The sequence below is a fragment of the Vulpes vulpes genome, chromosome 5, assembly GCF_048418805.1.
Source record: "Vulpes vulpes isolate BD-2025 chromosome 5, VulVul3, whole genome shotgun sequence".
In the NCBI taxonomy this organism is placed as follows: Eukaryota; Metazoa; Chordata; class Mammalia; order Carnivora; family Canidae; genus Vulpes; species Vulpes vulpes.
The window spans coordinates 62947185-62963188 of NC_132784.1; the positions used below are offsets into that span (position 1 = coordinate 62947185).

The 16004-nt window shown below is 38.7% G+C and overlaps 1 protein-coding gene across 1 annotated transcript in view; it reads left to right on the plus strand.

The window, feature by feature from the left end:
* The window catches only part of LOC112924340 (organic anion transporter 7), a 42548-nt gene that overhangs the window by 17822 nt on the left and 8722 nt on the right, over positions 1–16004 (plus strand). Inside the window, exons 4-6 of the mRNA XM_026004625.2 lie at positions 2537–2691; positions 2784–2952; positions 3696–3819. Of these exons, the coding sequence (XP_025860410.2) occupies positions 2537–2691; positions 2784–2952; positions 3696–3819 (448 nt within the window). The remainder of the gene's footprint in view (positions 1–2536; positions 2692–2783; positions 2953–3695; positions 3820–16004) is intronic.

A 16004-nucleotide genomic window follows, 5' to 3' on the forward strand; every position in this document is an offset into this window, starting at 1 on the left:
CCTAGTTCTCTTCATCAAACACAATTATTCAAACATTAACGTGTTAGCCAAGGTAGCTAGTTACTGTAAGAACCCAAGAATCGTAATTGGTGATTTTAATAAAATCATGATTCTCACTGTCCTCAGTTTGGTGTGGGTCATGTGGCCCTCATCCTCTAGGCAGTGGCTCAGGGAACCACACATCCATTGTATAACTTTTTAATATACATGTTTTTTGTTTCCAGCCATATTGTCAGAAAAAATGAGCAGGATTCAAGTGGACGTTATATGGACAGGCCTGGAAGTGGCCTTGGCCACTTCTGTCCTTAGTCCATGGTCAGAGTACAGACATGTGGCTCTAACTTAAATATAAGGCTGGGAAGAGTAATCTTCCTCTGCATCCGGAAAAAAAAAAAGCAATGGTGAACATAGAGCCAAACTGCATAATTAATAACCGATAAAACAATAGTCTTTATATTTTGCACAGCACAAATTTCTCTTCCTTTGAATATCAAACCACTGATGGGGTTGAATTATCATACTCATTTCATGAGACAGTGTCCTCATTAATTTGGCCATAAATTCCTTTCATGTATGTATGTTTTTGTTTCATTTTTTTTCCTGATGCCCCAATCCCATTTCCTTCTTCCCAATAGGGATCAATGCATTGACTATGTTTCTTTAAATTGATATGTGTTTTTACAAAAGAAATGACATTGTTTGGTTTACATATATTTTAATTCACATATTTATGTAAATGTATTATTATCTCATTATTTTTCTTTTGTACACCCACTGCTATGATTTTGAGGTATATACATATTCCATGTGTATTTTTAGTTCATTCTTCTAATTGCTGCATGGTGCTCCACAGTGAAGATCCATTACAATGCATCTAATCCATTTTTTGGTGATGGACAACCAGATTGTTACCAAATGCCTACCACTCTAAATATCACTGCATTTTAAAGATTTTTATTGTGTTTATTTATTTGAGAGAGAGATCACACAAGCACGGTAAGAGGAGAAGCAGTCTCCCCATTGAGCAGGGAGCCCAATGTGGTGTTTGATCTGGGGGTTCGGGGATCATGACCTGAGCCAAAGGTAGACATAATTGACTGAGCCACCCAGACACCTGGAGAAGATTTTTTTTTTTTTTAAGATTTTATTTATTTATTCATGAGAGACAGAGAAAGGCAGAGACACAGGCAGAGGGAGGAGCAGGCTCCATGCAGGGAGCCCGATGTGGGACTCGATCCCAGGAGCTCGGGATCCTGTCCTGAGCCAAAGGCAGACGCCCAACCGCTGAGCCACCCAGGCGTCCCTGGAGAAGATATTTTTAGAAAGGAAGGAGGAGCCAAGTGGGGAGTCTACTTCTCTGGCTCCCCTTCCATCTCCCTCTGCCTCTGCTTGCTCTTTCACTCTTCTCTCTCAAATAGATAAAATAAAATAAAATAAAAATACCTTCTCCTTTTCTGTTTCTTTTTTTAAAGATTTATTTATTTATTCATGATAGACATAGAGAGGGAGAGAGGCAGAGACATAGGCAGAGGGAGAAGCAGGCTCCATGCAGGGAGCCCGATGTGGGACTCGATTCCGGGACTCCAGGATCATGCCCTGGGCCAAAGGCAGGCACCAAACCGCTGAGCCACCCAGGGATCCTCTCCTTTTCTGTTTCTTTATGCTCATCTTGCCTAATCCTTTCCTCTGAGAACTTACTGTAACCTCTCTGAGCTGTGGCTTCCTTCTATCTTATTTCAGGGAAACATTGTTCACGGCCTATAAAGCCAAATTTAGCAGAGAAGGACTCTAATGCAACCCATCAGCAACTTTCATGTATTGTTCCTTGGATGTTCCTTTCATAGAGTTTATCTATGACCTGCATGGCCTCAGAGCCTCAAGTACAGATTTAGATCTTGTCTTAGTCAGCTCAGGCTACCACAATAAAACACCAGCTGGCTTAAAGGCAGCTGTCTTCTTGGTATAGCCTCACACGGCAGAAAGATAAGGAGAGCAATCTCTTTACTTTGATGCCTCTTCTTATAAGAACATTAACACCATCCTAAGGACCCCACTCTCATGACCTCATATAAACCTAATTACCTCCCTCAAAGTCCATCTCCAAATACCATTTCACTGGGTATTAGAGAGTCAATATAGGAATTGGAGGGAGGGGAAAGGACACAAATTGGTCCATAGCAGCCCCCTCATGTTCTAGACACTGCATAGACTCTACTGAGTTACATGCATGTGTTAGTACAAGGGACATTTGTGATGTGATAAAATTTCCAGTATTGCAACCTGTCTTGGGCAGCTTCGGTTGGTCTCAAAGATCTGGTAACAGACTGGGGAAGAAGCTTTGTTATACTCAGCATCTGTTCACTAACAGAAAGGTTGCTTCTGGGACAATCTCCTGTTGACTACTTGTTGATTCTTTGAAGTTTCAAGGGCAAAGTTTCACTTATTAAAACATGCCCTAAATTTCAAAGTGTGCCTTCTTTTAGTAATTTTAGTATCGGATTGCTATTCCCACGTCTAACGTGTTCCCATTCCTCAGGTTGGGGAGGAGGTTAGTTCTCAGGTGGTGTTACCTCCAGCTGGCCATTGCTGACACCTGCGCAGCCTTTGCTCCCACCTTCGTCATTTACTGTGTGCTCCGCATCTTGGCTGGCTGTTCTACCGTGACCATCATGACAAATACTATTATGTTGTGTAAGTAAACACTTTGGATCTTTGACATTTTCCAAGCCGTGACTCTGACATTCCAACTTTGGAGTCAAGATCCTGTTTGTGTTTTCTTTCAGTTGTAGAATGGACAGAACCCCGACTGCAAGCCATGGCAATAGCAGTGGCTATCTGTGCCGCTTGTGTGGGACAGATGACCCTGGGAGGACTGGCTTTTGCCATTCGAGACTGGCACACCCTTCAGCTAGTGGTTTCTGTACCGTTATTTGTCTTTTTTCTTTTCTCAAGGTATAATCTTTCTTTTTTCCTTTGTCTTAGAGGATCCTGGGATCCAAGATACATGGAATCAGGTTCTAAGAATTGTTTGGTTCTTAGGTAACACTTGAGCACATGTTCTCCTAATAAGTGTCCTATGTACAATTCAAGAAGCTGAACAGGTAGGGTTGCCAGATAATATCAAGGACACTCAGTTAGATTTGATTTTCAGGTCAATGACAAACTTTTTGGTATAATGTTGCAAATATTTCATGGAGTATAGCTATACTAAAAATTATTCATAGTTTATGTGAAATTTCTATTTATCTGAGAGTTCTGTATTTTTATTTGCTAGCCTGATAAAACACAGGATGTCTCATTCAAGTGAAATTTCAAATAAACAGTAAATATTTTTCAATGTAAGTAGGTCCAAAACATTGCACGAGACATAGTTTCACTCAAGAATTACTCATATTCACTGTTTATCTAAATCCAGATTTAACTAGGCATACTATCTTTATTTGCCAAACCTGGCAATAGTCCCCTGAATAAGAGTCAAGGGACAATATGACTCCTGCTCTATATTGCCAGTCGTGAAAATGTGCTGCATAGAGAGGTCATCCTCCCAGTTTTCTAGTGGTACAAGAGAGCATAAATTTATATTTTCTGGTATAACAAAACAAGAGGTAGGTATTAGAGGGGAGGAGAGAGGCATTTCAGGACAAAGAGCATGGGCATGTGAAAGACTTGGCTGCACCTCTGTCTTCTTTGATCAGGTGGCTGGCAGAGTCTGCTCGGTGGCTGATTATCACCAACAAACCTGAGGAGGGCTTAAGGGTACTTAGAAAAGCTGCACACAGGAATGGAAGGAAGAATGCTGGAGAAGCCCTCACCATGGAGGTAAGCAGGAAAAGGAGCTGGTTATGGGATGTAGGGAACCCGTGACATGACATAAGCACTCATTGATATCAATAAGGTGAATAAAGGGTGGGATGGAGGTCTGGCTACAGATCTTCTTACCTCATTGTCTTGGTTCTCAATGGCTGTCCACATTGTCTGGGTTAATATAAAGAGAGAATACCCTGATACTGGGAGCCGAACACAGATAATTTTACTCAACAGGATCAGATAGCTCTCAGTGTTGACGATTGTAAAGATTGTATATTTGTTAGAGAAAGTAACAAAAGTGAATCCATTTCTCTCCATTAATATTCTTTTTTTAAAAAATAAGAAAGACTTTATTATTTTATTTATTTATTTTATTCCATTAATATTCTGATGGCCTTTTTCCAGGACAGTAAGACCAGTAGAAGGGAGGTTTAGTGACAACACAGAATAGAGCATGTTAACTTGGGCGTACACTCTTTCATTAATGGTATTTATTGAGTGCTCCCCGGGGCGGGCCACTACTGTTCCTTACAGGAAATATGGCATTGGCCACAACAGTACACGTCTTTGCTTTGTGGAGTTTACATTCTACTTATTACAAGTTCCAAAAGCGTGACTGAGTGGAAATGCCTCAGAGATGTCTTTTGTTCCCCTACCCTGGGTCTGGAAGGCAGATATTGCTGTGAATCATTAAGCAAACCATATATCATGTCATGAACATATAAATTATTTATTAAAAAATTATAACATTCCAGTCATGGTGCTTGATCCTGAATAGTAGTATAGGTCAGATGTGTTTCAAGAAACTTTAGTATTAATAAGAGAAAAATCAAGATGTCTTAAAGTTAATACATATTATGAAATCTATTTTCTTAAATTTTTAACTGTACAATACAGTTTCATTAAGTACAGTGATCTGTAAATCTTCCTTGACTAAAACTCTGTACTCCTTGAACAGCAATCTCTCAAATCCCTTGTCCCTATTCCTTGGTAACCACCTTTCTATTTATTGTTTTATTATTTTAATATTTTATATACTTCATATAAGTGGAATTGTGCAGTATTTTGTCCAGTGATTGCCTTATTTCAGTTAACAAAATGTCCCTGAGATTCATCTGTTGTAGCATATAGCAGGATTTCCTCTGTTTATGGATAATATTCTGTTGTATGTATATGCCACATTTCTCTACCCATTCATCCACTGATGGACATTTAGTTTGTTTTCATTGGTTTAGCTATGGTGATTAGTATTGCAGGGAACATGTATAAGCAAATATCTTAAGATCCTGTTTTTGATTCTTTGGGGTATATAACCGGAAATGGTACTGCCAGATTGTGTGGTATTTATATTGTTAGCTTTTCTGTTTGGAATGATAGGCAGATGGAAAGAATTCTAAAAGAGGGAAAATCATCTACCCTTATTTATTTTTTTTATTTTTTATTTTTTAATTTTACGATAGTCACAGAGAGAGAGAGAGAGAGAGAGGCAGAGACATAGGCAGAGGGAGAAGCAGGCTCCATGCACCGGGAGCCCGACGTGGGACTCGATCCCGGGTCTCCAGGATCGCGCCCTGGGCCAAAGGCAGGCGCCAAACTGCTGCGCCACCCAGGGATCCCCCATCTACCCTTATTTAATTGGAAAAGGAGAAGATTAGGATCTAGATGGTGAAAGAGGAATAATACAATATTTCTGGAACACGTTCAATGGCACATCTGAAGGATTTTTCTTAAAACAACTTTGTGCAGGTGATGAATCTCTAAATTCTACCCCTGAAACTAATAATACATATATGTTAACTAATCTGAACTTAAATAAAATCTAGAAAAATCCAACTTCATTGATGTATGATTGACATACAAGAGCTGTGCAGATTTAATGTATACAAGTTGATGAATCTGATATAACCAAACAGCATCACAACCCATGCAATAAACATATCCATCACCTCCTAAAGCTTTCTCATGCCCTTTTTGTTCATTATTTTTGTGGTAAAACTTAATATAAGACCTACTAATAGCAAATTTTCAATATATAGTGTAGTATTTGTACACTGTAAGATCAGTCTTCAGTTCATTCTTTTACATGTAAATATCTAGTTTTCCACAACACTATTTTATTGAAGACACTAGCCTGTCCCCACTGTGAATTTCTGGCACCAGTGTCCAAGATCAAGTAACCACATATGCTGAGTTTATTGCTGTTTTGCTTCATTGGGATACATGTCTGGGTTTATACCAGTACATCTCTTGGTGACTGTAGCTTTGTAATATACTTTGACACCAGAACATGGTGTCAAACATGTCAACATCTATCCCTTTGTTTCTGTTCAAGAATGCTTTGATTGTTAAGGGTTTTCTGTGTTTCCATATGAATTTTAGGATTGCCTTTTCTCTCCTTTTTTGAGGAATAATTGACACAAAACATTACATCACAACATAGTGATTCAACAATTCTATACATTCTACTGTGCTCACCACAAGTATTGCTACTATCTGTCACCATGCAATGCTAGTACAACACCATTGACTATATTCCTGTGCTACGCTTTTCTACTTCATGACTTTTTCACTCTGTAACTGGAAGCCTATACCTCCCACTCCACTTCATCCATTTTGCCCATCCCCTCACCTCCCACCCCTCTGGTAACCATGTTTGTTCTATGTATTTATTGATCTGTTTCTGCTTTTTGTTTTGTTTTTTAGATTCCACATATAAGTGAAATCACTTACCATGATATCCTATAGATCCACCCATTTTGCCACAAATGGCAAGATCTCACTCTTTTTTATGGATGAGTAATATTCCATTATATATATACACACATATATACTTTATATACATACATATATATTATACACATACCATATCTTCTTTATCCATTTATCTGTCAGTGGACATTTATGTTGCTTCCATATCTTGTCTATTGTAAATAATGCTGCAATAAACATAGGGGTGCATATATATTTTTGAATTAGTGTTTTTGTTTTTCTTGGGTAAATATCGAGTAGTGAAATTACTGGATCACATGGTATTTCAATTTTTAATTTTTTAAAAAGATTTATTTATTTATTTTAGAGAGAGTTTGCACATGTGAGTGGGGGCAGGGGCAGAGTCAGAGGGAGGGGGAGAGAAATCCTCAAGCAGACTCTCTGCTGAATATGGAACCCAACTCTGGGCTGGATCTCAGGACCCTGAGATCATGATCTGAGTTGAAATTAAGAGTGGGATGCTCAACTGACTAAGCCACCCAGGTATACCTCTCTATTTTTAATTTTGAGGAAGCTCCTTGCTGTTTTCCGCACCAATTTACATTTCCACCATGTTACATCTTTTTATTGAACTGTTCCTTTTAATATTAGGTAATGTCCTTCTCTGTCTTTTGTTACAGACTTAAAAAAAAAAGTTTTTGTTTATTCATGAAAAACACAGAGAGAGACAGAGACAGAGACAGAGGGAGAAGTAGGCTCCCTGCAGGGAGCCTGATATGGGACTCGATCCCAGGATCCTGGGATCATGACTTAAGCCAAAGGCAGATGCTCAATCACCACACCACCCAGGCGCCCCTACAGTCTATGTTTTAAAGTCTATTTTGTCTGATATGAGTATTGCTACCCGAGCTTTTATTTTTCTTTCAATTTGCATGGAATATCTTTTTCCATCCTTTCACTTTCTGTTTGTATGTGTCCTTAGGTCTGAAGTGAGCCTCTTATAGACAGCATACGGATGGGTCTTGTTTTTTTTTTTTTTTTTTAAGATTTTATTTATTTATTTATTCATGAGAGACAGAGAGAGAGAGGCAGAGACACAGGCAGAGGGAGAAGCAGGCTCCATGCAGGGAGCCCGATGCAGGACCCAATCCCCGGTCTCCAGGATCACGCCCTGGGCAGAAGGCAGGCGCTAAACCACTGAGCCACCCAGGGATCCCCCTGGGTCTTGTTTTTTAATCCATTCTGCCACCTCATGTCTTTTGATTGGAACATTTAGACCATTTACATTTAAATGGTAAACACTACCTTTACTGTATGTTTGCTTTTACTCATGAAATATTTTTCCTTCCAGAATTTTCTCACTTCTATTTTTTTAAAGATTTTATTTATTTATTCATGAGAGACACAGAGAGAGAAAGAGAGAGGCAGAGACACAGGCAGAGGGAGAAGCAGGCTCCATGCAGGGAGCCCGATGTGGAACTCAATCCCGGGACCCCCGGGTCATGCCCTGGGCCAAAGGCAGACACTCAACTGCTGAGCCACCCAGGCATTCCAAATTTTCTCACTTTTAATTATATCCTTTTCTTTTCTACCTAAAGAAGTCTCTTTAACATTTCTCACAAGGCTAGTTTAGTGGTGGTGAACTTTCATTCTTTTAAAGATGTATTTATTTATTTATTTGAGAGAGAGAGTACATGCATGCACAGAGGGGGAGGGGCAGAGGGAGAGGGAAAGAGAATCTTAAGCAGACTCTGCTGAGCAGAGTTCCATGTGGGGCTCAATCTCATGACCCTGTGATCATGACCTGAACAAAAACCAAAAATCAGATGCTTAACCGAGTATGCCACTCAGGTGGCTTAGTGGTGATGAACTTTTAAAACTTTTGTTTGAAAATAAATAAATAAATAAATAAATAAATAAATAAATAAAACTTTTGTTTGTCTGGGAAACTCTATCTCTCCTTCCATTCTGAATGGTAATCTTGCTGATTAAAGTATTCTTGGTTGTAGGTTTTTTTTCTTTTCAGCACTTTGAATCTATCATGTCACTCCCTTCTGGCCTGCAAAGTTTCTTTTCTTTTCTTTTTTTTTTTTGAAGATTTTATTTATTTATTCATGATAGACACAGAGAAGGAGAGGCAGAGACATTGGCAGAGGGAGAAGCAGGCTTCCTGTAAGGAGCCTGATGTGGGACTCCGTTCCAGGATCCCAGGATCACGACCTGAGCCAAAGGCAGATGCTCAACCACTGAGCCACCCAGGTGCCCCAGGCCTTCAAAGTGTCTGATGAAAAATCACCTCATAATCTTATGGGATTTCCCTGTCACATAACTAGTAGATTCTCTCTTGCTGCTTTTAAAATTCACTATCTTTAATCTTTGGCATTTTAATTATTATGTATCATGGTGTGGAATTCCTTGAGTTCATTGTATTTGGGGCTCTCTGTGTTTCCTAACTTAGATGAGTGTTTCTTTCTGTAGGGTAGGGAATTTCTCAGCTATTATTTCTTCATATAAGTTTTCTGCTCCTTCCTTTCTCTCCTTTTCTGGTATCCCTATCATGTGAATGTTTATTTGCTTGATGTTATTCAAGAGATCCCATAAGATATCCTCATTTTTAAAAATTCTTTTTTAATTTTTGCTGTTAAGCTTGGGTGTTTTCACTCAAGCTTTGGATATTTTCCAGATCACTAATATGTTCTTCTGCATCTTCCAATCTTTTGTTGATTCCCTATAGTGTCTTTTTCATTTCAGTTCTTGTGTTCTTTAACTCTGACTGGAAGGAGTTCCAGCAGCTCTCCTACCATTTGGCAGAGTTGTAGGGCTTAACTTTTTATATTTCATGTGCTCTTTTTAGAATTTTTAAAAATATTTTATTTATGGATTTATTGGAGAGAGAGAGAGAGCAGGGGCAGGAGCAGAGGGAGAGGGAGAAGCAGACTCCCTGCTGAGAAAGGACTCTGAGATCATGACCTGAGCCAAAGGCAGACCCTCAACCAACTGAGCCACCAGGCACCCCTCACATGCTCTTTTAAATTGGCTTTCCCCCCCCTGTGCCCCAGGGAAGACAAGTCTGCTCAGTCTCACTGCAGTTTATAGTGTCCAAGGTGGGGGTCCCTTTGTTATTGTATCTCCATCTCTCTTGCCATTTTCTGTGTGGTCTTTCTATCTTTTCTTGAGTAGAAGCTGTTCAGTCAGCCCTCAGTTCTTCAGGATGACTTTCTCCATGAGTAGGTATAGATCAGTGTGTCTTATGGAGGAGGTGAGTTCAGGGTCTTCCTAAGTTGCCACCCTGGACTGGAGCTCCAGATTAGTTTTCTTCTTTTTTTTTTTTTTTTTTCTTTTAAAAATATTTATTTGATGCTTCATTCTGCAAAGGATTTGATGATTTAAAAAAGTATTTGATGATTTATAACATTCACAAATGTGAATCACTTGTGAGGAAAATAAAAATCAAAAATTTTAAAATATTAAGACTGTAGAAAGAATAACACCAATGCATAAATGAATATGTATATTCTATATGTATATATATGTGTCCATATATTATATAGCTATCTGTGTATATATACATATATGTATATGAACATATACATATATATATTCTCCAATGTAGATGATTGGAGACAGTTGTATATATTCATAGACAATATTCATCAATATATTTTGAATCCATACAACCATTTCTCAACTCTACTGCTACCATTACACTCCACATCCTTCTTCCCTCTGGCCTAGCTTCTTTCCCACCTCCACTGTTGCCCCATTCTCATCCCTTGCTCAGAAAGTAGTCAGAGTGGAGCACCTGGGTGGCTCATTTGGCTAAGCATCCAACTCTTGGTTTTGGCTTAGGTTGTGATCTCAGGGTCCTGAGATCCAGCCCCACATCAGGCTCCATGCTTAGTGAGGAATCTGCTGGAGACTCTCTCACTCTGTGCCCCTCCCCACACTTGTGCATGCTCTCTGTCTCTCTCTCTAAAAATAAATACATCTTTAGGGGGGGGAAAAAAACACAAAGGAAACAGCCAGAGGATACTTTAGAAACATAAGCCTGGTTCTGAAAAGCACCCCTGCTGCTCCTGCTTAAAATCCTCTACAGGTTTCCTCTTGCATTTAGGATAAAAGTCAATGTCCTTCAATATGTCCCACTAAGCTTTTTGTGGTGTGATGCTGACAGATTTAGTGGCCATTGTTGATTTTGAGCTGTCTATTTGTACTTCCTAATTGCAACCTAGTTTTCTTTTAGGGAATGAATCACCTCTTTCCCATTGGATACAGTCTGGTGGAACCATCAGTCAGGCGCTGTCTTTTCCTAGGCATGGGGCAAGATTTTTTTCAAGCATGTCTTAAGATCAAGGCCAATAGATGCTCCAGGAATGTGAGTTGAGGGACAGAAGTGAAAGTTGGTTAAAGGTGATTTATCCAGGAGGCGAGTAACTATATCTGGCCATTCTTACCACAAGACTCTTTCTGGCCTTCCTGCTCCCTAGTGCTTTGGAGATTCCTGAATCCTGCCTATTTGAAAGCCTTTCCATCAATTCAGGATTGTTTTTTCCCCATTTCTGTAAAGAATGCCATTTAGATTTTTATAGAGATTATATTAAATCTATAGATCATTGGGGGTTCTATGAGTATTTTAACACTAGTAATTCTTTTAGTCCATGAACATAGGATATCTTTCCTTTTTTTTTTCATGTGTCTGCTTTAATTTCTTTCTTCAGTGCTTATAATTTTCAGTATACTAGTCTTTTATTCCTTTGCTAAGTTTATTCCTTAAGGACCTTATTGTTTTGAAGCTAAATTTGTAAACCAAATTTTTTAAAGTAGGCTCCATCCCCAGCATGGGGCCCAGTGTGGGGCCTGAATTCTCTCTCTCTTTTTTTTTATTGATCACCAAAATTTTATTGGTAAGCAAAATTCTATAGGTAATGCATCTCTTAGTGATAAGTAAGTGCAGGAGAACAAAACTTTTGTTATAGGTATGTCACTTAGTTTTTCGAACTTCTAGCACATTGTGGTGCCTGAATTCTCAACCCTGAGATCAAGACTCGAGCTGAGACCAAGAGTTAGATGCTTAACTGACAGCCATCCAGGTACCCCAGCAGGATTGTTTCTTTAATTTAATTTTCAGATAGTTCGTTGCTGGTATATAGCAATGCAACTAATTTCTCTATTTTGATTCTGTATTCTAAAGCTTTACTGAATTCATTTATTAATGCTAACAATATTTTGAAGGCTTCTTTAGAGTTTTCTACATATAAGATCATGTCATCAGCCAACAGAGATAATTTTACTTCTTCCCTTTGGATTTTGATGCCTTCTATTTCTTTTTCTTATCTGATTGTTCTGCTAGGACTTTCCAATCCTATGTTGAATTAAAGTGTCATTCTTGTCTAGTTCCAGATCTTAGAAGAAAAGCTTTCAGTTTTCCACCATGGAGTATACTCTTGCCTGGGGGCTTTTCATATATGGCTTTTAAGATAAGTTCCTTTAATACCGTATTTCTTGACAGTTTTTAAAATCATGGATGTGTGTTGAATCCTGTCAGATGCTTTTTTACATCTATTTAGATGATCATATGGTTTCTACCTTCATTCTGTTAATGTGGGGCATCACTTTTTAAATTTGCTTATGTTGAATTATCCTTGCATTCCAGGAGTAAATCCCACTGAGTCATGGTAGACAGTGTGCTGTTGAAGTTGGTTACTAATACGTGGTTGATAATTTTTTCACCTTTGTTCACCAGGGATATTGGCCTATTTCTTTTCTTATGATGTTTTTGTCTGACTTTGGTATCAGAGTCATACTGCCTTCATAAAACAAGTTTGTTAGTGCTTCCTCTTACTCTGTTTTTTGGGAAAGTTTGAGAAGGACCAGTGTTCATAATTTAAATGTTTGATAGGCTAGAATTCACCTGAGAAGCCATCTGGTATTAGGCTTTTATTTCTGGGCTACTTTATTTTCTTTTTAAATTCTAGTTGGTTAACATACAGTTCAATATTGGTTTCAGGAGTAGAGTTCAGTAGTTCATCATTTACATATAACAGCCAGTGCTCATCATAGTACCCTCCTTAATACCCATCTATCCCATCTCCCTCCCACCTCCCTCCATGAACTCTGTTTTTCTGTATAGTTAAGAATCTCCCATGTTTTGTTTCCCCCTCTCAAATGTTCATCCATTGTTTCTTAAATTCCACATATGAGTAAAATCATATGTGAATGGATAGAGAAGATATGGTCTATGTATACAACGGAGTATTACTCAGCCTTTTGAAATGACAAATACCCACCATTTGCTTCAACGTGGTTGGAAGTGGAGGGTGAGTGAAATAAGTCAATCGGAGAAGAACAAACATTATATGGTCTCATTCATTTGGGGAACATAAATATTACTGAAAGGGAATAAAGGGAAAGGTGAGAAATGAGTGGGAAATATCAGAGAGGGTGACAGAACATGAGAGACACCTAACTCTAGGAAACAAACAAGGGGTGGTGGAAAGGGAGGCAGGCGGGGGGTTGGGGTGACTGGGTGATGGGGACTGAGGGGGGCACTTGATGGGATGAGCACTGGGTGTTACACTATATGTTGGAAAATTGAACTCCAATAAAAAAATTTTTTTAAATCATATGGTATTTGTCTTTCTCTGATTGACTTATTTGCTTAGCATAATACACTCTAGCTCCATCCACATCATTGCAGATGGCAAGATTTCACTCTTTTGATGGATTTTCATTTCTTTTTGATGGCTTTTCATTTCTTTTTGATGGCTAATATTGCATTACATATACAGGATAGATATATATATATATATATATATCATCTTTATCCATTCATCAGTTGATGGGTTTTGGGGCTCTTTCCATAGTTTAGCTATTGTTGATAATGCTGCTATAAACAACAGGGTGCATGTACTTCTTTGAATGTGTGTTTTTGCATCCTTTGGATAAATACCTAGTAGTGCAATTGCTGAATTATCGGGTACTTCTATTTTTAGCTTTTTTAAAAAAATATTTTATTTATTCATGAGAGACACAGAGAAAGAGAGAGAGGTAGAGACACAGGCAGAGGGAGAAGCAGGCTCCATGCAGGGAGCCCAATGCAGGGACCCTGATCACACCCCGGGCCAAAGGCAGGTGCCAAACTGCTGAGCCACCCAGAGATCCCCTATTTTTAGCTTTTTGAGGACTATCCATACTGTTTTCCTGAGTCACTGCACCAGTTTGCGTTCCTGCCAACAATGCAAGAGGGTTCCCCTTCTCCATATCCTCACCAACATTTGTTGTCTCCTGTGTTATTAATTTTAGCCATTCTGAAAGGTGTGAAGTGGTATCTCATCATAGTTCTGATTTGTATTTCCCTGATGATGAGTGAGGTTGAGCATCTTTTCATGTGTCTGTTAGCCAAGGGTGTCATTTTTGGAAAAATGTCTTTTGTCCATTTCTTAGCTGGATTATTTGTTTTTTTGGGTGTTCAGTTTACTAAGTTCTTTATAGATTAGATACTAATACTTTTTCAGACATGCTATTTGCAAATATTTCCTCTGGGATATTTTTTCATTACGGTTTTAATCTTATTTATCTTTGGTCTCTTCAGGTTTTCTATATATTCTTGATTCAGTTTTGTGTGTATGTTTCTAGGAATTTATCTATTTCTTCTCAGTTGTCCACTTTGTTGGTATATAATTGTTTATTATAGTCCCTTGTGATCTTTTTCATTTCTTTGGCATCCAATTGTAATGTCTTCTCTTTCATTTCTGATTTTGAATTTTCTCGCCTTTTTTTTCCATGGTCAGTCTAGCTAAAAGTTTGTTAATTTTGTTCATCCTTTAAAAAAAAAACCCAGCTCATTCATCAATTCTCCCTCACCCCAATAATTCTTCATAGCCTTGTGCTGGTGTTTGTGCATTTGAAGAAGCAGTCACCTCTTCTAGTCTTCACAATCTGGCTTTGGCAGGAAAAGCCCTTCACTAGTCATCTTGGCTGGAGATTATGGGTATGCCAGTTAGCAGGGTTCCTCAGTAGGACTGCTGTCTGGGTCCATGGATTTGTGGACCATTTGACAGGGTCTGCAGGTATGTCCACGGCCAGGTTCATGAACAGACAGGCCAGGTTACAGGCTTGATAAAACCTCTTTGAAGTAAAGCAAGGGTGGAATGTGAATACCAAGGAGGAAGACATAAGCCAGATTGCAGACATGCAGGAACTGAATGCTACTTGAAATTAGTTGTATTTGAAATAGGCCTTACAGGTTAAGGTAGAACTAGCCAGGTTTAAATCAAGTAGGCATATGATGAGAGCAATCCAAATGACTGCAAAGGGGCCAAGCCAGTAGTGTGCTAGTAAATGTTTAGCACCTAACATTATAGGAGGGGGAAAATATCCACATATCTCAAATTTGTGGTGATTATAAATTTCTGTAGTATGAATACTACCACCATTGCCAGTAAAAGCCACCAACATAGCAACTACTTTACAAACGAAACATTTAACAAAGGGCTTTTGTGAATTTGTACATGCGCATTCCAGGACACCAATAGGCTGTTTCATGCATTTTACCCAGCATGGTGTTATGATTGGTACTACAAATAGTTCTTTGAAGTTTTTTTTTATCCCTACCAAAGGACAGAGAGAAAAGATGCATTTAAAAAAGCAAAGATCCAGCAGGCTCCCATTTGAATATAGGCCTCCTCTTCCTTGAATAAGAATTTTACCCGGTAGGAGGAGCTCCTTGAGTTCCCATTAATGACCTGACATCACCTCCCTAACTTTTTCTGGAAATGCTACTCACATGTCTGCTTGCTTAGCAAAAATGAATGGCCAATGTGAAATAACCTCAGTGTCTCCCAAACATTTATTCCGATACTGGATGTGATTTGAGGCCAGTCTCACCAGCATGGCAGCCCTCAACTGGCCCAAGTTTAAGGTATTCTTGGAGCCTTTTCTTAGAATACTGCTATGACAATGGCCCATGATCATGGGTTTCTGGGGATAGATGCAGAAAGGAGATGTTATCATGACTCTTCTCTTCCAAAAGCATAAGTCCAGCATTTTGCTGCTTGAGCTAGCCCTGCAACTGAAAAAGACATTCTGATCCAGTAGGGCCTCACTTAGGTGGTCTTACAGCTCTCTAAAGTCCTTTACCATGGAATTTTTCCAATAGACTTCATGGTATTGTTTCATTTGTAGAGGTGGGATGAGAATTAAGTCAATATTATTGGAATAACCAATAAATAGGTAAGTATCCGAGATATGCTGGATATAATTCCATCTCCGTATTTTCAACCTCGTGTAAGGCTAGAAAGTCCTCATTTAAAAAGTGTTATTATTTTTCTCCACCTATTTATTCTCTTCCCCCCCCTTCTCCCTTTTCTTTTTCTTCATGACAGAGAAATTGGGTTTTAGAAATACTTAATCACCTTCTGCAAAGTGTATACCTACCATGTTGAAGAATCATTAAGTAACTCTAGATTATAATCAGCTAGGGTATAAAT